Source organism: Rhododendron vialii, chromosome 9a, assembly GCF_030253575.1.
Source record: "Rhododendron vialii isolate Sample 1 chromosome 9a, ASM3025357v1".
NCBI lineage: Eukaryota > Viridiplantae > Streptophyta > Magnoliopsida > Ericales > Ericaceae > Rhododendron > Rhododendron vialii.
Genome location: NC_080565.1, coordinates 33,382,210 through 33,408,952, shown reverse-complemented (window position 1 = coordinate 33,408,952; position 26,743 = coordinate 33,382,210). Strand labels below are relative to the sequence as shown.

The 26,743-nt window shown below is 39.7% G+C and overlaps 4 protein-coding genes across 5 annotated transcripts in view; 1 reads left to right on the top strand and 3 right to left on the bottom strand.

The window, feature by feature from the left end:
• Window positions 1-718: 718 nt before the first annotated feature.
• Window positions 719-3,489, bottom strand: LOC131301223 (nuclear pore complex protein NUP1-like). Its single transcript, XM_058327401.1, has 2 exons — window positions 2,738-3,489; window positions 719-1,136 (listed from the first exon to the last, which is right to left on the bottom strand). Exons 1-2 carry the CDS (start codon window positions 3,487-3,489, stop codon window positions 935-937), a joined length of 954 nt encoding a protein of 317 aa, XP_058183384.1. The 3' UTR covers window positions 719-934.
• Window positions 2,646-26,743, bottom strand: part of LOC131301221 (fasciclin-like arabinogalactan protein 15) — a 33,563-nt gene continuing 9,465 nt past the window's right edge. The window contains exons 3-4 of the mRNA XM_058327400.1: window positions 4,443-4,547; window positions 2,646-3,740 (exon numbers count right to left, since the gene is read on the bottom strand). Of these exons, the coding sequence (XP_058183383.1) occupies window positions 4,474-4,547 (74 nt within the window). The 3' untranslated portion in view covers window positions 2,646-3,740; window positions 4,443-4,473. The remainder of the gene's footprint in view (window positions 3,741-4,442; window positions 4,548-26,743) is intronic.
• Window positions 7,048-16,456, bottom strand: LOC131301216 (nuclear pore complex protein NUP1-like). Of its 2 annotated transcripts, XM_058327390.1 has the most exons (10): window positions 15,929-16,409; window positions 12,893-12,939; window positions 12,427-12,542; window positions 11,771-11,993; window positions 11,347-11,649; window positions 11,155-11,250; window positions 10,313-11,068; window positions 9,636-10,114; window positions 8,407-8,908; window positions 7,048-8,343 (listed from the first exon to the last, which is right to left on the bottom strand). In XM_058327390.1, exons 1-10 carry the CDS (start codon window positions 16,236-16,238, stop codon window positions 7,447-7,449), a joined length of 3,729 nt encoding a protein of 1,242 aa, XP_058183373.1. In that variant the 5' UTR covers window positions 16,239-16,409; the 3' UTR covers window positions 7,048-7,446. The 2 variants fall into 2 exon arrangements, with proteins under 2 accessions (XP_058183373.1, XP_058183372.1); XM_058327389.1 differs by having other exon boundaries at window positions 7,048-8,908; window positions 15,929-16,456.
• On the top strand, window positions 24,426-26,742 carry LOC131301220 (putative receptor-like protein kinase At3g47110). Its single transcript, XM_058327398.1, has 2 exons — window positions 24,426-25,176; window positions 25,594-26,742. The coding sequence occupies exons 1-2, from the start codon at window positions 24,631-24,633 to the stop codon at window positions 26,740-26,742; spliced, it is 1,695 nt and encodes a 564-aa protein (XP_058183381.1). The 5' UTR covers window positions 24,426-24,630.

Genomic DNA, 26,743 nt, shown 5'->3' with positions numbered 1-26,743 from the left:
AGTTTTACAACAAAACGTCCTTGTAGCTCCTCGGTTCTTGGAGGTTTAGGGGGGCCACTGTTTTAGTGGTATTCTGAGAGCAAACACTTTGTGCATATATTGCCAAAGGTTAGGTCTGTCTCCAGTCATCTCCCGCCCATACCCCCAATGATTGGGAACTAGATGGGTTATGTTATGTTGTTGTTGTTGTTGTATTCATAAGTCGGCCCTCGTGTTTACAAAATCCTGATTCCGTCCCTGGCGACAATACGTATATACTGATCCGTACGCATAGAGCTGGAAGTGGAAACTACTTGTGCACTATCAAGTATATCAACAGAAATACTCACTTGGGAATTCCTGTTTTATGTAAAAGTACCAGAGTACACTAAGAAAGGCTGACAGCACAATTTCCAGACCAATAACCCTGTTAAAGGTACTCCTCCGTCCCAAATTGTTTGTCCAGTCCGTAAAACGATAATTTAAAAATAATGCAATTTTTTAAAGAAAAAATTCAAACCTTTTTCACAAATTAATAGAAGTCATTGATATCTATTAAGTTGTTAAAAAACTTTTGAATTTTTCTTGCAAAAATCGTATTATTTTTAAGACTCCGTTTTGCGGACCGGACAAATATTTTGGGACGGAGAGAGTACAAAAAAGAAAACTGGAGTACTACTACTCTACTACTGATGCAATACAACCGACCTAGGGTTCGCTAGAGAGACACCACCCAAAATTGTGACATTTTTGCCAATGAGACACAAGCATCAGACTTCAAAAACCTGAAGGATCTGATTAACATTGACAAACTCAAATAAACTGATACAACGGTAAACTTCAGCCACTATTCTCCAACCATTACAACCCAAAAAAAAAAAAAAATCATCTTCCCATTATTGACCCATATGACATAGCATTTCCAAATAACGAAACACCTTTGATATTCAATGTTTTACCTCCTTCGGGGTTTGTGTTTAACCCTCACTATCCTCCTATTAGCCTCGTCATCGCCGGTAGAACCCAATAAGAAGCTGTTGCAAGCAGTTGCAAAATCCAAACTGCCAGATGTCTGAAACGGAGATGGGTTCTGTGGGGTGCTTTGATTCTGTTGGCTCCCAAATTGAAAGGGATTTCCCGCTGACGGAACTGCTGAACTGAACACAAATCCGGAAGATGGAGAGTTTGGCCTGTTGGAGAAAATATATGCGATAGGAATTTTCTGGTAAAATAATAATTCTAAATAATATTCATCGATCAAAATCAACAATATAAATTAAATAGAGAAAGGAATAGAATAGTCTGTGGGGTAGTCGAGGCACATGATAGCGCTCTCCTAATGAACAATATACCCCCTCTTGCGTATGGTTAAATAGTACTCCTTCTCTAAAATACATCAACCTTCCAGTTCTCTTCTGTGCAGTGAATTGAACTCACAAATCAATAGTTTCCCGACACTCAAAATCCAAATATATAGTTGTACCAAATATCTATATATATGAAAGAAGATAGTTGAAAGTATTTTGTTACGAACAAAAATCAACGAGTAGGAAATATAAGTCTTATCAGTGTGTAAGTTGTAAAGCAAGCGATGAGTTTTTGATAGAGTTGTGTACTTCAATCTCCCAGCCGAATGAAGAGTAAAAGATTTACTATATAAGTAATACATGCAACCAACTATGCTGACATATAGGAGAAGAAATAGGAAGGTTTAGAAAAAGTGGGTTGTAACTTTGAGAAGTTGTACCGATAGTTTATACTGATATACAACTAATATCTAAGGTATCTAAGGAGTAAATCAAGGAGATCAATTATGTTCAAAAAAAAATAAAATCAAGGAGACCAATTCCACCCCTTTTTAACTCTATAACTGTACACCATAATTCCTCCACAAATCCACGTGATTAATATTAACATAAAGTAAAATATTAAATCATCTTCCCGTTACTGACCCGTATGACATAGCATTTCCAAATAATGAAATGTTGGTGATATTACCAAGGTTCACACCAAAAATAAATATTACAATGGACAAATTAACAGGCTGAGTCGTGAAAATCTTGCTCTCTTTAAGGAGATTCAAGCCCTTTACGGTAACAAACCGGTACAGTAGAAAAAATCTCTGACTTGTCCCCTTCAGGATATAAACAGCCCGATAATTTATCGTATGGATCAGACCTACTCTGCACAAGTAGGAGAACCCAAAACTTCACAAAAGAACACCCTTACACTTTGCCCAAAACTCTCACGTACATATTAAAACTCACTGGTTTTGAGAGAACAAAGATAGAAGGAAGAATTGAGTATGGAAGAAGCTAAGTGTTTTGGAAAAGTCTTTGCATTACTCTCGGCTTTCTTGGTTGGGATTGCTTCTTATATACAAAGCCACTCAAGCAAGCCTTATATAGGCAAGAAATAATCCAAACTACTATATCTTTTCATTATAACTAGAAAGATATGCTCTCTTTCTTAATCCTTCTAGATTTGCTAGATTTGTTCTTAGATTTTCTAGATTTGCTAGATATACTTTTTGATTCTTCTAAATTTGCTCCTAGATATCCAAACACACAATTAAATGATGTGATCTCAAGATTAGATATGATCTTCCAAGTGGATATCCAAATAAACACTAAGATAAGAGCCTCCCACGCAGATATACACATGACTTGTAAAAGTCTAGCACTAAAAGGTGTGCATAAATTTAATATTAAAATAATAAATTTTCAACACGAAACACCTTTGATATTCAATGTTTTACCTCCTTTGGGGTTTGTGTTTAACCCTCACTATCATCCTATTAGCCTTGTCATCGCTGGTAGAACCCAAAAAGAAGCTATTGCCAGCAGCTGCGAAATCCAGACTGCCAGATGTCTGAAACGGAGATGGGTTCTGTGGGGTGCTTTGATTCTGTAGGCCCCCAAATTGGAAGGGATTTCCCGCTGATGGAACTGCTGGACTGAACACAAATCCGGAAGATGGATTTGAGATAGGAGTTTGGCCAAACACTGGAACCGTAGGGGTGGATGCCTGTATGGGTTGGTCCTCATCCACACTATCCTCCATGTTCATCTGATCACCGCTACTGAACACAGGCAGCGTTTGGAAAGAAGAGGCAGAAGCAGCAGCAGCTGACGTGAATGAGAAAAGAGAACCTGATGAAGAACCAAACACCATAGGTGCACTGTTGGCAGCAGCAGCAGAAACGGACGATGCACCAAATGAGAAAACAGTGGCTGGGGACTCCGTGGTAGAACTGAAAATGGAAGACTTTGGGGGTTGCCTAGTGGAACTCAATAAGCTAGAAGTGGGGCTACTGGAGCTATTAGAGTTGGTTGCCAAAGAGCTCGGACCAAAACCAGAGCTTGAACCAATCGGTTTAGGAGCTGGCAAACCAAACGGAGAACCACTAGAGGTTGAAGAACCAAATGGAGAAGTGCTAGATCTGAGGGATGGGGTCTCTGTAGTCCCAGATATTGTAGACGAAGCAGATGAACCGAACCGAAAAGGCATGGATACACTGCTTGTGCCAAAAAGAGAACCCTGAGAATGATTATCAGTAGTCGAAGAAGAGGCAGGAGCACAGAATCAGAAAATGTTACTTCCCGTGCTTGCCCCAAAATCCATCCCTGGAAGTTCTGCAACAGATAGCAATATTCTTCACCAGTTACCCCCTTCCCCATCCATGGCTGCAGCCTTCCTTTGATAACAACTAGTAAACCCAAATTTAGAGAAATAAATCATAGCTCGATCCGGTGATTTGCCTGCAATAAAAAGGTAATAACCAATTATGAGCTCCAGTTAATAATACCATTAAAACATGAGTAAAATGCCCCCACCTTTTGCTTTTCCTTTTTAGATAATGCTTGAGTTGGAAAGAAACATGGCTAGCTTTACATGTGCGTAAAGGTTATCACCAATTGTTATAGTTGCTCTTCGTTCGTAAACCTTGATTTAGAGGTTTTAGAACCAATCGTGTTGACATAAAGATCAAGTAATCAAATATTCCTTTTACGGCCCAATCTTGTTCTAAGATGACTTTTTCGTTTCTGGCGAAGAACTTTATTGATAATAAGGATTTCACCCTTCCGTGTGGAACTAAATCTTTGCATCACCCATGTTACTTCTTCCCCCTATTGACTTGGATGTTAATCTAAGGTATCTTTCTTGTTTCCCCCCAAAACTGGAAAAATAATCTGAAGGTAGCTTACAGGTGACTACATCTCCATGTGAAACCTCGACGAGCTCTAAAAAATGAACGATTCCGATCATTGTTGCGGGCTCAAAAAAATCCGAAACGGGTCCAAACTGGTTGGAAGTCTAATTGGTTAGGACCCTTGCCCAATCATCAGACCATCAATCTACTAAAGCAAGCAATATTGGAGTAATAGACATGACATGCATCGAAATTTCTTGTTTTTGGGTGACACTGACATATTTGTAGAGAGAGAGAGAGAGAATGATACCTTTTCTCTACTTTGAAGTTTTTGGCATTCTTCAATGGCATATTGTAAACCGGGAATCTTGCCCTATCGCGCCGAGCATACGGCATGCTACTTGAAGCAATTTTCCTGCGAAAATCATTACAAAATCTCGAATAAATGAATTCTCAAATACCAAAACGTGTTCTTCATCATCTCTTGGGGGAGAAATTTTTCAGTGCTGGATGGGCATGGCCACGTGATGCCGAGCACACATCTCGACCATCCAAACGTGTTTTGGACAGTCTAGATCTGTTTGGACTTGGGAGGTGTTTTGGTAATTTTACACTAAAAATTTATCCAAATAGATCTGAACCGTTTAAAATACGTTTAGATGGTCGAAATCGTGCTCGGCACCACATGGCCCGTGTACACCTGAGACTGAAAAACTTCTCCTCTTTGGGAAACACAATTGTTTTTAAAGCATATGAGCCATTGATCGCTCCACATATTAGTTTTGGTCAACGTGCAGTGTTGTGTCTGGTCTTCGTCAATCACCAACATGGTGGTCCCATTTTACAGCTGCAAAACACACAAACTAGGGGTTTTTACAGTTCAGTGGACCTTGGGGCAAATAAATCCCAACTGATGGATTACTTTTTCGGAATTCATAAGTCACGGAAAGGAGAACAACAACTCTCAAGACATGGTATTCATAATTTACCAAGACAAAAATATTCCTGATTGATATTGAAAAATACTTTCCAAGACACCATTGACGCCGAACTCCATTGACGCCGCGATCTGGTTCTACTCCGCCGATGCCGTCGCCTTCCTTGACACCATCGACGACCACCTGCCCCTCATCCAGATCTGGACTCCCACCTCCGACGACATAATCTATTTTGAAGAGAAACAACCAAATAAAATGAGGCGTGTGCTTCATCAAAAACAAACCCAATCGGATCTAAAGTAGAGGTTGAGGTGGAAAAAAAAAAACTCTGTAAAGAAGAAGAAAAAGAAAAAAGAGCCTGCTTGAACACAAACAAAGTTACAAAACACCATAGACGAGAGGAGTTCTGTGGGTAAGGATCTGCAGTGAAATCAACACGAAGAAGAACAAACACGACTTGCCTGAAGAGCCATCACCAACCCTCGTATCTCAAAAAAACGAGGCGTATTCTCTTTTTCTTTTTTGATCAAGCCAGAAAAAAGAACGAAGAAATACACCCACAAACTGAAGGCAAGAAGAACGGCGGCAGTGGGTTGTTTGAGAACGCGTCGTTTACGAAGTGGGGAGCGGAGGACGTGCTGGGTGTGGCTGCTGTGCCCTCCGTGGCAGCAGAGCTTTGCGTCTGATTTGGGAGGGGGGTATCTTAGTCATTTAGCTTTCTGTTTTCATGTCTTAGAAATTATTTGTTCTCCTTTTCATTTCTAGAGTAATTACCCAAAAACCTGTCCATGAGTTGGGAAATAATTGCCCCACCGGCCTCTGAGGCAGATGCCCCACTCCATTTACTGCTGTTTTTCTTCAAGGGTTCGGATTCTCTCCGATTGGACCGAGAAAGAGTTTAAATCTGGATCATACATCGGAACAATTAATGATTTAAATTTGTTAAGAAACTCGTATTGGTTAAAATTATGTAAGAGTCTGCTCCGAACAAATTTGAAACAATTGAATATTGCACAAATGAATTATCCAAATTTAGACTGTCCGTTCAATCCACATTAAGGAGTGGAGGGTTTATGTTTAATTTCATGAATTGGACAATAATCAAAGATGTATATGTATGCTATTAAAATTTACGTTGAGTCAAAAGTACGTAGACGTATATGAGCAAAATTGAGGAAATGTCCACATTTGGTAATTAGCAAATGCAAACATTGGTATATGCTATTTTTCCAAAATTTAGAACCCTACCAATTGCATGCATGTCTTCGTCTTACTATGATTTGTCTATTATACATCATTTTCACGCGACTTGCGGGGCAGCAACATTAGCAGTGCTAAATTTCACTGTCTAAAAGTGTTTTGACGGTCCAAATTTTAAAAGAAGTTCAACTCTTCACCGGAAGAGTTCTTTTAAAATCCGGACCATTAATTACCGAGACAGACGGTGCGATTGAGTGCTGCTAAATGTTACTTTCGCTAAAGGATAGCAGCCCCCCGTTCCATTTTCACGACTCATTTCTGCCCAAATAAAGTAAATTTATATGAATGACCTGCACAAGCAACATTGGTGGTTTAGACTGCTCGTAGCACCAGCCCCGAAAATTAAGCATCAAACGCCTTTCAAAACTCAGGTTCTGCACGATGAAAGCAAATCCATGTGCTAACAGGCCCGCGTGTATAACTGAGGAGGGATCCCTTCCTCCTCCTCCTCCGGAAAAAATACGTTTCCAATTTTTCTTGCGTCCATGTAAATATGAAGAGCTAGTCAGGTAGGCAACGGTCAACAGGGTATATCCAGCTTTCTTAACTTCCATAAATAATGCTATTCAGCACAATTTTAACAAAATTAAACAGTTCCAACCGATGGATATGCGTTCGAACATGAACTGCGAAGGCGTGGAGTGAGATGGCGAAAATACGTATATACTGGTCCGTACGCATAGAGCTGGAAGTGGAAAGTACTTGTGCACTATTAAGTATCAACAGAAACTCACTTGGGAATTCCTCTTTTATGTAAAAGTACCAGAGTACACTAAGAAAAGTTGACAGCAAATTTCCAGACCAATAACCCTGTTAAGGTACAAAAAAGAAAACTAATACTACTACTCTACTACTGATACAATACAACCGACCTAGGGTTCGCTAGAGAGACCACCACCCAAAATTGTGACATTTTTGCCAATGAGACACAAGCATCAGACTTCAAAAACCTGAAGGATCTGATTAACATTGACAAACTCAAATAAACTGATACAACGGTAAACTTCAGCCGCTATTCTCCAACCATTACAACCCAAAAAAAAAAATCATCTTCCCATTATTGACCCATATGACATAGCATTTCCAAATAACGAAACACCTTTGATATTCAATGTTTTACCTCCTTCGGGGTCTGTGTTTAACCTTCACTATCCTCCTATTAGCCTTGTCATCGCCGGTAGAACCCAATGAGAAACTGTTGCCAGCAGTTGCGAAATCCAGACTGCCAGATGTCTGAAACGGAGATGGGTTCTGTGGGGTGCTTTGATTCTGTTGGCCCCCAAATTGAAAGGGATTTCCCGCTGATGGAACTGCTGAACCGAACACAAATTCGGAAGATGGATTTGAGATAGGAGTTTGGCCAAACACTGGAACCGTAGGAGCGGATGCCTGTATGGGTTGGTCCTCAGCCATACTATCCTCCATGTTCATCTGATCACCGCTACCGAACACAGGCAGCATTTGGGAAGAAGAGGCAGAAGCAGCAGCAGCAGCAGCTGACGTGAATGAGAAAAGAGAACCTGATGAAGAACCAAACACCATAGGTGCACTGTTGGTAGCAGCAGCAGAAACAGCCGATGCACCAAATGGGAAAACAGTTGCTGGGGACTCCGTGGTAGAACTGAAAATGGAAGACTTTGGGGGTTGCCAAGTGGATAAGCTAGAAGTGGGACCACTGGAGCTATTAGAGTTGGTTGCCAAAGAGCTCAGACCAAAACCAGAGCTTGAATCAATCGGTTTAGGAGCTGGCAAACCAAACAGAGAACCACTAGAGGTTGAAGAACCAAATGGAGAAGTGCTAGCTGTGAGAGATGGGGTCTCTGTAGTCCCAGATATTGTAGACGAAGCAGATGAACCGAACTGAAAAGGCATGGATACACTACTTGTGCCAAAAAGAGAACCCTGAGAGTGATTATCAGTAGTCGAAGAAGAGGCAGGAGCACTGAATCCGAAAATGTTACTTCCCGTGCTTGCCATTGCAAAAGATGGGCTACCAAAAGGCAAGCCGGTTAGGTTGCCAAAGATTGTTTCCTTCTTCTCTGTTTTGGCCTTCACATCTATTGGCAAGCCGGTTAGGTTGCCAAAGATTGTTTCCTTCTTCTCTGTTTTGGCCTTCACATCTATTGGTTCAGCAGCGGATATGGTCGATACTGTTGAAACTGAATTTGTTGGAGCTACAGGTGTGGCCCCAAACTGGAAAATGGGGGCTGTCGGAAATAAAGGTCCTGCAGCAGAGGTAGATTGACTGCCATTGGAGGCGGTTCCATTGGCGGCCATGGTAGAAGTGGAAGAAGCCACAGTGGTAAAGCTATTCGCCAAAATACTGGAAGCTAGAGCTGGAGAAGGTGAAGCCAATATGGAAGAGCTTAAACCAAGTGAACCATTAAGACTTGTACTCTTGGGCGGGGCACTGAAGGAGAAAATGTTGCCAGTTGATGTTGAAGTTGAAAGAGCAGAAGAAAATGAAGCTTCTGATTTTTCCACTGTATCTCCAGATTTTTGCAAGTTTGTATTACCGCCTTTATCTGACTCAGGAATTCCTGGTACGGTGTCAGTTGCAGAAGCAACATTGGCCAAGCTGCATATACACAAAAACAAATTCAAGAATGCCGATCTCAAAACTCATTGATTTATCTACTGAATGTGATTCATGTATCAAGTTCACTAGATGGAAGATTTTCGACATTCCTTCGAATATAGAAACAATGACTTTAGCCTGGAGTTGGCTGATTTGAGATTCAAAACTTTCATGATGTGAACCTCAGCATGTCGTCAACTATTATATACCCACACTAACCCACTTCTACGAATAAACTTGATTCTCCATAGTTAATAAGCATACCATAAAACTTACATTCTCACATGCATATAATACTTTGCAGTTCACAACTTGATAATGATATTGAAGCCTAACCAAAAATCGGCAGCCAAAGATACAAACTCTAAGAGCAATACACCCCAAAACAGTACATAAGAACACATACACCAAAGGTAAAAGTGCAGAAAAACCATTGTTCTCTAACAGCACCCAACATCCTAACACCAGACCAGCCCTTGGGGACAAAACCCTATATCCATGACCTTGTTTCAAAACATGCTCATTGTGATTTTTTAGAAGATGCTGTGCCACTTGAATATGAGATGTCACATAGGGATGCCTCCGTGGAATATATTTTACATCTATCTAGTGCAAGTTGGGTGGAGGAGGTAAAGTGGTGGTCATACATCTATGCTTAGAGAGAGAATTTCAAAAATGACAAGGGGACAAAAAAAAAACCTAAATTTCACCACCAACAGTCACTGACCTGGTTGCACTTTCTGGTTGTGGTTCCAATGGGGCACTAGATTTTAGGACCGCAGAATCGTTGATAGAAGATGAATAAGAAAAAGGTGATGGAATTTCACCAACCCCTTTCGGGCCAAAACTAAATAAAGGAGCCGGTGCATTTGGTTCCTTAGGAGGAACAATCTGATCAAATGCTGAAGTTGATTTGCTAACAAGTTGAAAAGTTGTGCTGGAAGGAAGTGCCATAGGGAAAGTGAAGCCAGCCTTCTTATCACCAATCACGGTCCCATCAGAGGCTTCTAACTCAGGTGCTTTTCCCAATCCGGTATTAGCATGTTGTTTGGAGTCTGACAGTAGAGAAGTTTTGTCCACCGTCACTGCTTCAGAAGACAAGACCTTGCTCTCCACCACAGATGTCTCCACTTTTTGAGTCCCTTCAGCCAGTAGTGTAGATGCAGCTTTATTATAACGAATCTCATCATCCAGGTCCAAAAAATCCTTCATGAGAGAACCATAAGTTAGAATTCTGGCATAAAATAACAAGCAAAGAGATAAGAGCACGACATATTTCACTGACAAACTGTACGTTAGGTCAAGAAGCAATGTAACGACTGGCACCGAGTTGGTAAAAAGACAAGACAGCAGGCCAAAAAACAACCAAACTCAATGCACCTAAAACAAAAAGGAAGCACCAACCTCATGGGCACTCATTTGAAACCCCCATTTAGATTGAGAAGGTTGAGTAACAAACTTTTGTGTGCTGACTGACTCGACAATTTTAAAAGCAGCTACAGCTTCTTTCGATGAGACTGGAGCGTTCCCAAACCTTGAAGGGGTCAATGCATCACTAGGGACCATATGCATTTTGGGGCCATTCTCCACTTTATCTTGCTTTTGGAAGTTAGTATCTCGAGCATCAAACAAAGATGTGTCGCCCATGTCCTTAAACTTATGAGTACCCGCCTCGTTATGCATACTATTTGATGAATCTACATCCTCCAGGCTTCTAAGAGCCTGTCCATTTACCATCTTTGTTGTCGAGTTTGTCAACTTACCGGTTGATTTCTCCCTTGCAGCAACTGCCTTCCCTTCTGGCGATTTCTCCTTTGGAACCAATCTATCAAGCTGCTGCAATATTTTTGTGGCCATCTCTGTGGACTTAGAAGGAACAGGGGTATAGCTTGTACAAGGCATGCTGTTATCCTCGTTTTGTCCTAGTGCTTTGGATGTTCTATGCTTAGAATCATCTGATGAATGAAGCTTATAAGCCGAAGATAAATGAAGTTCAGTAGAATCAGGACCAACTCCAGCTCCACGACTAGAAAAAGAACTGCCAGGTGCTTGCAAGCTCAAACTTTTTGGAGTTGAGAGATTAGTTTTCTGTCGAAGTCTTCGTATGGGACCCATAGATCCAATATTATCTTCTAATGCAGAACTCCTACGTTTTAAGGCCTGAAAGAAAGGAAGAATGTAGATGTTATTGCTCGTCTTAAAACATAATCCTAAAAAGAAATCTTCATCATCTGCCATACTATTACCAATTGTTTAGAACTGTATAGCCCATCATGCTCCCATGGAAACTGAGATGAGGATGGAGACTGTCCACCATAACCATCAAATGCGGGACCAGTACCCTGCGATTGAGCAAAAAGATAATGAAAATTTTAACCTAGCCGCTAATTTTAAACCAAAGATGAGAATTCTCTTGGCAGAAATATATGGGCATAAACCTTTTGGATAGAAGTCGGATTAACCCTGGAATATGGTGTACGGGCCATACTATATATTGCCGATCTGCCTCGTGATCTTGGGGTGATAAAACCATTTTCAGGAACCCCAATTCGGACAGCTGGCTTCGATACAAGTGACATGACAGGTGACTTTGGAGTATAGGGTCCGTTATTCAGCACATTTGCATCTTCTCTCAGTGCTTGGCTGCGCAAACCAAACCTTGATGGTGACACTATTGAAGGCTTACTGCCCATGTATACTTTTGCAAGCTCAGAAGGTGCCGCAACATCCTCTTCGGGGACCTGAATATACTTTTATTCTAAGAAAGTGAAAAAGAGTGCTATAATGCAAACTACATGACTATCATCCAAAAATACGTTCAATACAATGAAACATTCAAGAAACCAGAGCATGGTAGCATACTAGTGAACTGGCACCGGGAGTTGAAATGCGTCCATGAAATTTATGGCTCTCCAAGTGGGGCTCTATTCCATTTGCTTGCATTGGACTGTGAGTAAGTTCATGCCGTATTCCAGCAGTTGATAAAGGTTGTGGAACATTTAACTCAGTCCTCGTATCCTCATCCCCCTGGGGTGCATCAACAGTTCTTGAATGCAGTAATTCTGTCAAGCGATCAATCTCAGATCTGGCACATATAGCCGCATTAGTAATTAGCACAAGTCCACGCAGAAAGGGCATACAAATAAACCCAAATGAGAAAGCACTCTTACGAACCATTCGATTAAGCTGTTCAAATAAGGATAAAGGCCGGATTCTTAATTATTTCCTTTTAATCATTTTGTGATGAGTCAACAGTCACAACATGCACCTCTATTCATGAACGAAATGTGGTGAGAGCAATAAGTCTCCCTCTCAATGCCCAGCCCATGTTTGAAACATTCTAAGATTCCACCGCAGCAAAGTCATACAAAGATGAAGAACAAGCATTTATGCTATGTTGCATTTTCACCCAAACACACATGAAGACACACAGGCAAATGCATGCACAGTTACACCTTTATCCCAAAACACCATAAAGGGCATTGTATGAAATAATGAAATATCCAGCCAAAGTGCACCTGGTGAAGGTCTTCTGCTTCAACATTTGCTCAAGTTCCGAAAGTCCATAACTTTTGCCGCTATTAGTTGATGTGCCACCGTCATTGAGGAATGGTCTTTGTACTCCAGGTGGATTCTTCACACAAATATGGGCAAAGATAATTTATCAGCCTATCAGGCCATGCTCTGACAACATCATTATAAAATAGGACATGGGCCATAGGCCCATAGCACATAAACCAGGACTCAGAAAAAGCATGCGCACGACTCTGTGTGTGTGTGTGTGTGTGAGTGTGTGTGTGAGAGAGAGAGAGAGAGAGAGAGAGAGAGAGAGAGATGCTTGATTGCAGAAAAGTACAAGTTTAAACAACAAACTGTTCCTTATTTTGGACAAACTATGTTCTCAAATGGAAGGAAAAATCGCAAACAAGCTCGTACAAAAATGCTTTCTCAAACTAACAATGCAAGATAAACATTCAGACTTACATCAAGAACTTCCTCTTCGAACCTATCCCTTGATTCTTGGTTTGCTTCTGGCCATGCCATATAATTAAAGAGCTCAAATCAGAAACATGAAGATAATCATATGCATTTACACAAGTTCTAATGATTAAAGAATATCCCGGGACCGAAGTCACGGAACGAAGAAATAAGATCCCGAATAAATAAAATAATTATGAAAATTAAAAACTAACTTTACGGAAAATACCAGTAACGATAACCTGAAAACTTAAATCATAGACCACAAATAAACAACAATCCACACGCTGTAACAACTATGGAAAATATTGATGAATAGATCCCAATAAAACTCAGTAACTCACACTTCATGACCAAGTCATAATCTGTTGGATAAATGAGAAGAAACAACATTAGCTCGATCAGAAAGGAATGATGCCACTACACATCAGAATCATGACTACATGGGAATAAGCATGGGCTGAAAAGCATAATATCACTTCACATAGAAACTTATGCAGAAATTAACAATTAAATCGTATTACAGGTGCTACATCATGATAAACAAAAGCTGTTAACAAAACCGATCATGCAATCTACAAAATATTGTCTGCTCAAAAAAAAAATCTACAAAATATTGTCATAGAGCAAGCAAACATTTTGCAAGTCATTAAGATCCCCAGTTAATCTATAGAGCCATTATCTTTATCTATACAAAATCAAACCAACACCTTCCAACTTCTCCACAAACATAAGTTCCCCACCGAAGAAACCCTAAAGGCCACAAATGGTGACAGCGCTGTTAACAAAACCTAACATTATGCAACCTACAAAATATCATCATAGAGCAAGGAAGCATTACGCAAGGCATTGTGATTCCTAGTTGAACTTGAATCTATAGTCCCATCATCAATATCTATGTCTACGCTGAATAAAACTAACATCTTCCCAATTCTTCACAACAAAGTTCCACAACAAAGAAACCCTAAAGGCCACAAATTTGGTGACAGCCCTGTTAACATAACCCAACATCATGCAGACTACAAAATATCATCATAGAGCACGGAAACATTTTGCAAGTCATTAAGATTCCTAGTTGATCTATGGTACCATTATCAATTTCTATGCTGAATAAAACTAATGTCTTCCCACTTTCTGACGACAAAGTTCCCCACCAAAGAAACCCTAAAGTCCAAAAATTGGTGACAGGGCTGTTTAAGGAACCTAACATTATGCTACCTACAAAATACCTCATAGAGCAAGGAACAATTTTGCAAGTCGTTTAGATTCCTAGTTCGTATAGTGCCATTATCCATATCTATGCTGAATAAAACTTAACATCTTCCCACTACTTTACAACAAAGTTCCACCAAAGAAACCCTGAAGGCCACAAATTGGGGACAGCGCTGTTAACAAAACCTAACATAAGATTCCTAGTTGATATATAATGCAGCTAATGCCATTATCAATATCTATGCTGAATAAAACTAACATCTACCCACTTCTTCACACAACAAACTTGCCAACCAAAATAACCCTAAAAAGCCACAAATTGAATGCATCGCCCCTCAACACACACACACACAAAAAAAAACCCAATTCCACAACAAGCACTAATGATACACCAAGCCAAAGAAGCTAATCGCAATCACGAGAAAAATGAAACAAAAACAAAGTGTCTGCTGACTTAACTGCCTAATCCCCAGGACCAAAACTACTGTTTTCTGCAGTCGCCCCAACATTATTCTACAACTAATAAGGAGTACAATTCAAAAAACAAAAAACTACATATAGTTTGAGTACTTACATAAATATAAAACATGAATTTGATCTCTAGCGCCATAATGCATATCTTAGCTGGATCAAACTAACATAGTCCCACTTCAATGGCTTCATAACAAAAAAGTTCCCCACCAAAGAAACCCAAAAGCCCACAAATTGGTGACAGCACTGTTAACAAGCCTAACATAAGATTCCTAGTTGAACTATTACTATAGTGCCATTATCAATATCTATGCTGAATCAAACTAATATCTTCGCACATGTTCACCACAAAGTTACCAGCCAAAGAAACCCAAAAATTCACAAATTGATTAGAGCACCCTTTGACACACACACACACAAAAAAAAAAAACCTAATTCCTCAACCAGCCCTGACAATACAAAAAACCAAAGAATCTAATCGCAATAAAAACAAAAAGGTTCAACAAAACAAAGTGTTCGCTGCACTTAACTACTTAATCACCAGGACCCCCCCCCCCCCCCCCCAAAAAAAAAAAAAAAAAACGTCATTTTGCAGTCTTCCCCCCACTATTCTACACGAAATAAAGATTGCAACTCAAAAAGCAACAAACTTTACACAGTTTGAGTGCTCGTACAAATATAAACATGAATTTGATCTCTAGTGCCCCAGAGAATATCTTAGCTGGATCAAATTAACATCTTCCCACTTCTTCACAACAAAGTTCCCCACCAAAGAAACCCTAAAGGCCACAAACTGGCGACAGCGCAAGAAACCCTAATAGCCACAAATCGATTACAGCGCCCCTCGACACAAAACAAAAAACCCTAATTCCTCACCCAGCCCTAACAATAGACGAAGCCAAAGAACCCAATTGCAATCACAACAAATAAATTAAACAAAATCACAGTGTTCGCTGCACTTAACTACTTATAAACACCAGGACCAAAAACGTCTCTTTGCAGTCTTCCCAACACGATTCCACATCAAATAACATCTCTAGTGCCCTAGTGTTAGGATCAAACTAACATCTCCCCACATCATTCACGACAAAGTTCCCCACCAAAGAAACCATAAAGGCCACAAATTGGTGACAGCACAAGAAACCCTAATAAGCCATGAATTGATTACAACGCTACACAAAAGAAAAAAAACCTAATTCCTCACCCAGCCCTCAAAAATACACTAAGCCAAAGAACCAAATTGCCATCACAACAAAACAGTAAAACAAAAACCAGAGTGCAATTCAAAAAACAACAAACGATATACAGTTCGAGTACTTGTATATGAATATCTACATATATATGAACGTGAATTTGAACCTGGAGGTGGTGGGATATGTGGCGGCGGGGGAGGAGCGGGGGGGAGGCGCTTGCGGAAGAGGGACGAGGAGAAGAAGAGGTGGGCGCTGGCGGAGATGAGTTTGGAGGCGGGATCGACGACGAGCTTCGAGAGCCAGCCGTTGGCGGTGCCAGGGTTTCGCAGGGCGGCGGGGCGAGCGTACGGCGGCGGGCGGGCGCTCCCATTAAACGGCCTCTTGGCCTTGGGATACTTGCCTCCCGCCCCTCCTCCTCCTCCTCCGCCGCTGTCGCCTCCATATGAGGTACTTCCTCCGGCCGCCGTCGACGCCATAGGTGAAAAGCCTTCGGCTTATTGCAAGGAATTTGGAGAGAGAGGGAGAGAGAAAATGAACGGTGGAGAGAGAGCGAGGGCAAAAAATAGGGTTTTAATGTGCAAATAGGCAGAGAAAGTGAGAACGTGAGATTAGGGATTTGGGGGAAAATAAAAAAAAAAAAAGGTCTGGGGAGCGTTGGAGAGAGAGTGGGACCGTACGCGAACTGATTTTGAACGTGGTACTTGGAAGATTTGCTGATGTTAAAGGAGTTGTGAAGGCCCAGGGGACAAATCCCAACCGTTTATTAGGTGGAAGCGATTTGATCGGGGGTTTTTTTTTTAAATTTTTTGGGTTTCATTTATAGGAGTATCTAAAAGCTGGTTTGGTTTATTTTTGGTATGACTATATCTAATTTAATTTTCTGAGAAACATGGAAGAGCAACTCTTTATATCAAGAAAAAAGAAAGAATTAAAGTGAAAGAAAAAGATTACTATTTGATTTGTAGAGAAAGTAAGGGAAAAAAAATAAAATTTAAGTACAAGAACTCATTTTATCTCCAATTATTGGGGTGGGCGGGGAGGATTGGAGACAAATCCCCTTTGGCAATACATACCGAAATAGTAGCCCCCCTTTATACCTCCAAGAACCTTGGAATTGAAGGGATGTTTTGCAGCGTTATCATGTCTCCAAATTAAAGCCAAAAAGCATCAGAAATCGCAGGCCTAAGAACCCAAATTAGTTTATATACACACATTACAATGCTTTCTTCATTCATAGTCCAAAGCATCGGAAAGCACATTAAAATAAACTATTAATCGCAGCAAAATTGTTCTTAATTTTTTCTCCTCGCTTTCATCACATATTTCTTCTTAATTGATTTTTCTTTCTATTCTCTTTATTTTTCTATGACTCGCACACGGTGGATAGTCAATAATCAAAAGAAGAGTCAACACTGATGTGTTCGTTAATAGTCTAGAACTTCTTTTCGGTCAAACGGAAATTCTGATAGTCTAGAACTGTTTGTTGATAATCTAGAACATACACAAGTGATGTATCTACATTTCTACATAGCCTCGTACTTTCAATGCAAATGCTCATACCTTGGTCTGCTACTGTATCAAACCATTAATTGGAATTTTAACACCAATTTCTTGGCTCCATTAATTTAGGAATTTAACTTTTTCATATCATATAAAGATAAAGAGCGTTTTTTAGTGGTGCTACAAGCCTATATGGACAGATGTGAATTTGAATGATTGGGAACATCCGAATCTGTGTGTCCAATCATTTCAAAACTTTTTCTTTCTAAAACAGAATGCATGATAAGTTTTTTTTATACATCAAGAGTTTAGCGGAGTATTAGTAGATTATTTTACAAAAGATTTCAAAGGTTATCCATAGGTCTGAATTCCAAACGCCCATGACAGGACTCAAACTTTGACCTCTCACATTTTCTGATAAGTTTTTTCACACATTTCCTGGGCAACTCAAACTTACTCTCGCCTGTTGTTCTTATATTTCTATTTGGGTGGTTTTTTTGTCTTTTTTTAAAAAAAATTGTTAGATTAATGTCATTAGTATTTTTTTGGAATAATCTTTCGTCTTGACAAAAGGAGTCAAAAAAATTGACGAAAAGCTACAAAAAAAAAATACTGAAAACGAAAAAATACCAAGTATTTTTTGTCTTTCGTGTCATCTTATGTGAATGTTTTTGTAATTTCTCACATTTTATGGTTTTACAATTTTTTAAGTCGAGTCAAATGTTTAATGCCAAAAATTACGATGAAAGCCTAACCAAAGATTACGAGAAATAAAAGATACCGGGCCAAAAAAATTAGAGAACTCAACGAGGAATGCTACATTGACAAATCTCAACCGCAACTTCGGACACACCTGCGTCCAGAGCCGTTCGATGCACATGAGTTCACATGCAGCGAACGGTTCCGGACCCAATTGTGTTCAGAGTTGTGGTCGATAGTTTTGTATATGTAGACTTTCTCGAACACAAAAGTTGGGAATTTTACACTTCTTTATCAAAGGACAAAAAAAAAAGTTGAGAACCAGTGCTCAATTGTTGTCCTGATTTCTTGTAACACAGCCTCAACAACGATCATCATCAGTTATTATTGTAGAAGAGAGAGCACAGCAGCCGAATCTCAATTTCGTGAAACGAAATGTGGTGCTTTTGCTAAATTCAGTCATGGAAAATTCCACAGTTGAGAGAGGATATAATATTGTCTTCCTCGAGGGCCCGGGTAGGTTTTGTTCTTTACTGACATGATCATTTTTTTTTCTTTGGGTGGTGAGCCCATATTTTGCTATTAGAACTAAGGGTGCAAACGGAACGGAACGAGCCGTGCCTGGTAATGTTTGAGCTCAGCTCGTTAAAAGAGGCGAGCCCGGTTACTTTAATAAACGAATCGAGCTTTTTTTTCCCGAGCCAAGCTTTAGAGTGTAGCATGGATCGTTAACTGTACGAGCCTAAAACTAGAGCATTACTAAACGAATAGAGCCGAGCCAAGTCCTTAATGAGTCGAGCCTTTGATTCGTTTGCAATCGTAATTAAAAGCCAGAGATTTTCTGCAGCAGTACTTGGAGGCGTCCTCTTTATGGAACATGCGCGCACTCATGTTCTAGAAAAACTATTCAGTGGCAGACCCAAAAATATAGCTTCGTGGGGCACATTTTGGTAGTAACCTTAAAGAAAAACTGTCAATCAAGCACAACTATGTACAGTTTGTCATGAATTTAAACACTGGAATTAGTTAAAAATGGCTGCTGTATTTTTACACAAGTTATGGGAAAATAAGCAAAAAAAATTGAATTGCATAAGTACATCAAAAACAGTAACACTCCAAAGCGCCTTGGAAGTTATAATTCATTTAATTAAAAAATTAGAACACGATCACAAAAAATTTATTAACAAAGAACAAAATCAACAAGGTGCCTTTTTTCATCACATTGTGATAAAAGGGTCTAGGACACCACATGGCTACATGTGGAGGAGAAGGCGTCCGGAACCCCATTGTGGGGTGGTGGTATGAGTTGAGTCTCCTGCTAGATTCGAACGTCCTCTCCTTCTACCTATGCTACTTTGCAAGATAAACAACCGTTAGCATTGTTGGGACGGAGTCAGGCCAACGACACTCCAAAGATCAAGTTAGTATATAGAGGAGAAGAAGAAAATACTGTAGCACTATTAGGAAGGGTGTACCTTCTTTAGGGTTTTATCCATTAGTTTACAATTTATGTAGACGGTATGTAGTTGCTCTCCAAGTTAAGTGTGCACAATACATGCCTGATGTCAAGCCGCGCATAACCACCTCGGTTAGCGACGTCACGGTGACGCCTGTCGGGCACGTGGTCCTCGTGCGCTCCATAAATATTTTCACCTGACTTTCGGGTCTGTGCCCAGGTCAGGTTTACCATCGGTCGAGAGTCTCGAGATCGACCCGGCTCCGAATAGACTCTAGACTCTGACCTAGGCCATTCGTGGGCCGTCGGCATGGCCCATCTAGCCCGTCCTGGGATGTGGTCCATCTGCCTTGGGAGACCCAATACCTGACGGGTTTGGCCCAATCCTGAATCTGGATTCGGCCTGCTACAACCACGTGGCAGCGCCCCATGGCACTGAATAATCTCTCCATGTTCTGGTTCCTTTTTAGTCGTAAGATTGTGTTTTACTAGTAAGATTTTTCTATGCAAAACTCTCCTTTTTATTCTTTGCGCAATCCTGTGACTAAAAGTGTATCAAAATTAAGAGTGTCAAATGGGCGGGTTTGGGTTAAAATGGGCAAATTGTAAGTGGGTCGGATCTTTAATGGGTCATTGACCCATTTAGACCCATTAATTATGAGTTCAATTACTCATACCCCGACCCGACCCATTTATTTAAAATCAAACCCGACCCGCCCATGAACCCAAGTACATATTATATACTAAAATTTTAAAATGACTAAAATACCCATATACATTGAAAATGACCATATTACCTCTATACACTTAATGACTAAAATACCCATATACAAAAATATTACCGCATTATCCATGTATAGTAGAATGACCAAATTAAACAAAAAGTTTACCGCCGCTCGATCTGTTTCACCGCTCTCTCTATTGTTTTCAATCTCCGGATTTTAAAAGACTCTTCTAGAGCTGGAAGAGAGTTTTCAAAATTTGTACCATTGATTGCTAAGACGGACAGGAGATTGAGTGCTGCAGTAGGGGAGCGACACCGCTGAAAGGGGGGAAAAAAAAAGTCGACTTTTTTTTACTTAAAAGTGGTTATTTTCCAAAATATTTGGATAAAAGTAAAAAAAAAATTTTACTTTTCCTATTCATTTTGTCGAGACGAATCAAATAGTCAAAAAAATTAGCACAAAATGAATAATCGCGAAAAAAATTGAATAAAAACAAAAAGTACTAAAAGAGAAAGTTGTTAGAGGAATGGGATCTAATGACTTTTGACTTGTCAGGAAAATGCATTTTGAGAAGTTTGGTCAATTAGTTAATTAGTAGGCGGTGATTCTTTTTAAATTATTTGCATTTCTATTTCTATTATTGAGATGAGAGAGAGAACAACTCATGACCCAACAAACAGAGATGTGGTCAGTGCGTTAGTACTACGGAAAGAATTTATATGAAGTTTTTTCTACATGCTACTATGACAAAAAATCACTCCCAAATGAGCTATTCGAAATCTCCATTTTGGATAAAAAGACCTCGTTGCAAGAGCAACTTTTCAATTATATATGCTTGCAGTTGCCGAGCCTGGGCAAAATCTATTTTTTTTTTTAATCAAACAGACCCTAATCGAGTTGGCGAACGGCCCTTTACTAACCTGGGGATGCCGCCAAGCATGCCAAGTAGCGGTGCCGAACTGCCGATCCGGCCATTCATCTTGGCAACAGACGATTCAGATCTTAATCCGAGCAACAGATGATTCAGATATTTGTGCACTTAAATTAGATCTAAGATGTTTGTGCCAAGATGAACAATCAAACCGACCGCTCAGCCCTGTTTGGCAGCATCTCTCATTCCAAAAAAAACCAGGACTAATGCTTGATGCAAAATTAAGGAATGCGAAAAAAATCGAATAAGGATTATGATAGGTGCTGAAAAGCACCCATTTAATCAACTTAATCTAAGCTTTGCCGGTCCATTTACATTGTTACTTGGTATATATTTTAGCGTTTTGTGGTATTTGTAGGTCTCAGAGACCGATGGGTGCGAAAACATGCAATTTGAATGGTCTTACAAAGTGTTGCAGCAAAGATAAGAATTGATCGTCTACAACCCGTGTGTGTACGTCTCAATTAAGCCTAGACATAAAGCAAGTTAATTGGCATTGGGGTAATGTCTAATTGCGCGCGCACGGTAATTTTACCGGGTCTTATGGTCAAGGATTCATTAGTGGGCCCAAATATACTAACTAAGGAATTGGAGAGGTTTAGTTAACATAGAATCATTTTTCCTTGAGGAAACTTGGCACGGCAATTCCTATAAAAGTGGACAGAAGGGTTTAAAGAAGAAATTATTCATTGCCATTGGGGCAACACCTCACTTTTGCCAACTGTTGCCTTCAACCGATCAAAATTTGCCTAGTGGGTAAAGTAAATTTTTATTCCCCTCTGACACCCTACCCTCGACCCCACAGCACTTTTTCCACACTTTTTCCGGATTACGCCCGGCTCTCCCCACAGTTGCCGTTTTAGTTTTAAAAAAAAAATTCAAAACTATCAATTTGCAATCCTATGGAACAGAAACGTAATTATGAGTCTTAAAGCCAAAATTTAACTATGTCTCTTTTAGAATAATATGATCAAAATAAAAATATCTACACACCCGTTCAAAAGGATTAAAAATTAAAGCAATTAATTTTTTAACTATATTTTTTAATATATAAACGGTCTAAAAAAAATTAAGTGCTTAAATTTTCACTCCGTTTAAATTGGTGGAAAGATCCCAGTAGTGTCCCCAAAGACCTAGAAATTATTCACAAAAAAAATATGGAGGGAAAATTTGCACCGATTTACACCACTTAAATTTGCACCGATTATCTAACTTTTGGGTCAGATCGCAAAAGATAAATCTCTTTTGTCAATTTCTTAGGCCCCATTTCACTAAACCTTTTTAAATTTTCACTCCGCTTAAATTTGCACCAATTTAGGAGTGAAAATTTAACTTTTAGAACGTTTATATATTAAAAAATATGATTAAAAAATTAAATACTTCAATTTTTAATCCGTTTGAACGAGTGTGTAGATATTTTTATTCTGATCATATTATTCTAAAGAGATATAGTTAAATTTTGGCTTTAAGGCTCTCATAATTACGTTTCTGTTCCATAAGATTGCAAATTGATGGTTTTGATTTTTTTTTTTAAAACTAAAACAGCAACTGTGGAGAGCCGGGGGTAATCCGGGAAAAGTGTGGAAAAAGTGCTGTGGGGTCGAGGGTGGGGTGTCAGAGGGGAATAAAAGTTTACTTTACCCACTAGGCAAATTTTAATTGGTTGAAGGTAACATGTGGCAAAAGTGACGTGTTGCCCGAAGGGCAATGAATAATTTCTCGGTTTAAAGAGGGGGCTCTCGGCTGTGACAGCTTTCAGTCGTGTTCGAGAAACAAGAAGACGTGGACTCAGGCTTCAGAAAGGATTAACAGGGCTGCAAACAAAGGATTTCGGCTTTGATGGCCGGCTAAACCCTCATCTAGAGAGAAGATAAAGCACCGTGCCAAGTAACTTTGTATATATATAGGTTTAGATTTTAATATTCGGATCGATTGAGAACTCGTTTCAGTTTTATGGAATGATTTTAATATTTTTAATTTGTTCCGTATTTATATTTGTGGTTTTCAAATACAGAGTTAAACAATTGTATTCTTTGATTGTGGTTGGAGTTCTGAGATAGATTATGCTCGTAAGACGGATCGTGCCGTTAGGCGGTCAGACCGTACTTCTGAGACGGTTCGTGCTATGGGATAGTCTATTCCTTTTAACAACAATTATCTTCTTGACGATTATCAAAAGGGATTGTAAGCTCTAATGATAGTCTTTAATGATTCGAATGTTAAACATAGCCTATGCATATCGTTGTTACGTGGTCGGGGTGGATTCGAAATCCTAAATCTTTTTTCTCATCAATTTTCAAATCAAATAATTAGTAGCTTTCTTAATTAATTAATTTTTTGAAATCAAACAACTCAAATCTATTTCTTCTTAATTAGTCTAAAAGTTAATTGAAATTGTAGTAACTTAGCTATACTATCCTTGCGGATTCGACACTTGGTAACTATTATTCTACGGAGTAGTAGTTAACTCCAAGAGTTTATAAGTATATTTTTGACACGGTACGAAGCGGTCAGACTACTTAAAAGACAAGTTGTCTTTTTTGTGCGTGTGGGGGAAACTAGGACTACTTAATAATTGTTGTTTATGGTGACAGAATGGGTTAAAAATAAATTAAAGTCCAACGACTCAACTGTGTTTGAGTCTCGACTCTCATGCTGTAGAAGTCCGCGTGAATTTGGATCCATTAAAAGGAACAAACTCTCAATAATCTCATGGGTTATATGCATGCCTTGTTGGATCATTTAAGTTGATCCAATTGATGCTCAATTGAGATTCATTAATAGATGAGTTAGATGAGTTTGAGACCCATTCTAACCCAACTTATAAATGAATTGAATTGTGTCTATTTTTTAGTTGATGGGTTTAGATTTATTAATGAGTTTGGGTTCAATTTGCCACCCTTAACCAAAATAGAGAGGCACAACGAAATTCGGGTATAATACATGACCTCAAGGCAGATTCCCCGTTCCACCTTTCCAGGCAGCATCCTCTGTTTGCTTATCATACTTTCCCTTCATTCACACTGTGTGTTCAACTTTCTAGGATAATTCATTTGAATAAAGCGGAGGTATCCTGAAGAAAGAAAGACAATTTCTCACGTGCATTTGTTCAGTCAAATCCGGTCATATTTCCATGTTATAAAGTCTTTCTTCACCTAATACTTTGCCAAATTTGTTTTCTAATGTTGGGTCCCACCTCTAATGTTGCGTACACGTGTCTAACTCTTAACTATTGAGAAAAAAGATCACAAGTTTATGATCTTCCCAAAACTTTCTCTTGTTCTGCTTCTATTTAAACGTGGTGGGATATCTCACATCTTTTCATTCCTTTCTCACCTATAGTGCAGCCTCTCTTACCATGAAACTGAGCGATTCTTGGCCACCTTTGAATCTCCTTCTACAACATTTATACGTTTACGGCTAGGACTACTAGGGTCTCTAATTCCGCTCGCTCCCCTAGCTTTCGTCTTTCAGTGTCGGTGTCGGTGTCGGCCCAGGGGAGGGTGTTGTTTCTGATCTCTGCGCATTTCACTTGCAAGTTGTACCTGGGACTTATCATGAAATTCAGTAATTCTTTGGCACCTTTGAATCTCCTTCTACCTCATATACTTCTCATTTCCTGTGTCAGCAACTTGTTCATGGGATTCCCATCTGCCTTTGCTCAATCAGGAAATGAAACAGATAGACTAGCCCTGCTTGATATCAAAGCAAAGATAACCCATGATCCTCTGGGAATTCTCAACTCATGGAATGACTCCACCCACTTCTGCCTGTGGCATGGTGTCACGTGCGGGGCCCGCCACCGGAGGGTCACCGCGCTCGACCTCCGGTCTCAAAAACTAGCGGGGCCCATTTCGCCTCATGTAGGGAACTTGAGCTTTCTCAGGGCCTTGAATCTCCAAAACAACACCTTGGGTCCTGAAATCCCCATGGAACTTGGAAACTTGAGGAGACTCCAGATTTTACGGCTACACAATAACTCCATCACCGGAGAGATACCCGTTAACATATCCGCATGTTCTAACCTCGTTCGAATCAGTTTGGCTAATAACAAGTTGGTGGGGAACATTCCGGCTCAGCTCGGATTCTTGTCAAGGCTGGAGGTACTAATTTTGGACTCTAATGATTTAAGTGGTTCTATCCCGCCTTCCTTAGGGAATTTAACTTCGCTTACGACGATTGGTTTTTCGTACAATAACCTCAATGGAAGTATCCCTGAGACTTTGGGTACACTAAAAAATTTGTCATTCATTGGACTTGGTTACAACAGGCTGTCTAATAGTATTCCTGCCACTATTTTCAACCTTTCTTCTGTAGCAGAATTGCATGCATCATATAATGATATTGAAGGGAGTCTTCCCATGGATTTGGGCACCAATTTGCCAAATCTCCAGACACTTGCTCTTGGTTATAACAGGCTTACTGGATCCATTCCAGGGTCATTGGCCAATGTATCAAGTTTGGTGAATATCTTTGTTCCGGGAAACCAACTTACTGGAAAATTGCCTGTTTTTGGGCAGATGCCTAGGCTTCACCGGATAGTCGTGTCCCTCAATCATTTAGGAAACGGGAAAAATGACGACTCGAGTTTCTTCTCCTCGTTGATCAATGTGACCAGTTTAGAGGAATTGGCAGTGGATGGGAACAACTTAGAAGGGGTGTTGCCTGAATCAATCAGTAATTTTTCAACTATCCTTTCGAAGATGAATTTGGCCGAGAATTTTATGTTTGGAAGCATTCCAGTTGGGCTAGGGAATCTGATTCAATTGGAGACTATAAATATGGGTGGAAACCAATTCAGTGGCAATATCCCAAATGGCATTGGAAATCTGCATAAGCTGAAGGTATTGAACATATCTGACAACAAATTACTTGGAAACATTCCTTCCTCTCTAGGAAACTTGAGTATGTTGATCAACTTCAATCTTGGAGGAAATAATCTTCAAGGGACCATTCCTTCAAGTCTAGGGAACTGCCGAAATTTGGCTAGATTGGAACTTGCTAAAAACAAACTTAGTGGTACCTTGCCCGCTGAAGCACTTGGTATCGTGACTCTAGTTGTTTTCGACGTATCTCAAAACAATTTGACTGGTTCCTTGCCTGTGGAAGTCGGAAATTTGATCAATCTGGAAAAATTGGATGTTTCTGAGAACATGTTTTCCGGGGAAATCCCCAGCAGTCTTAGTCGCTGTGTACGAGTGGAGAGACTATATATGCAGGGGAACTTATTTTCTGGAGCAATTCCTTCACTTTTGAGTTCTTTGAGAGGTATTCAGTTTTTAGACCTTTCTCACAACAATTTGTCAGGAGAAATTCCAGATTATCTAGAGGAATTCAAATTCTTGCAAAGTCTTAATCTCTCTTTTAATGACTTTGAGGGTTCTGTACCAACAGAAGGTGTTTTTGAAAACACAAGTGCGATATCAGTACTTGGTAATGAAAATCTCTGTGGTGGCGTCGAAGAACTAGACCTCCCCACATGCATTATTGAAGGCTCTACCAAGAAAACATTGAGTCTTACTGTGATAATTTCTCTTTACTCTCCCAGGAATTATAGTACTCTCTCTATGTTTGGTATTATTTGTTTGGTTTCAAAGAAGAGGAATAAGGCCTTCGCCAATAGCACTAGAAAATTCACTTTTGAAGGTGTCTTACCAAAATCTCCTTGAA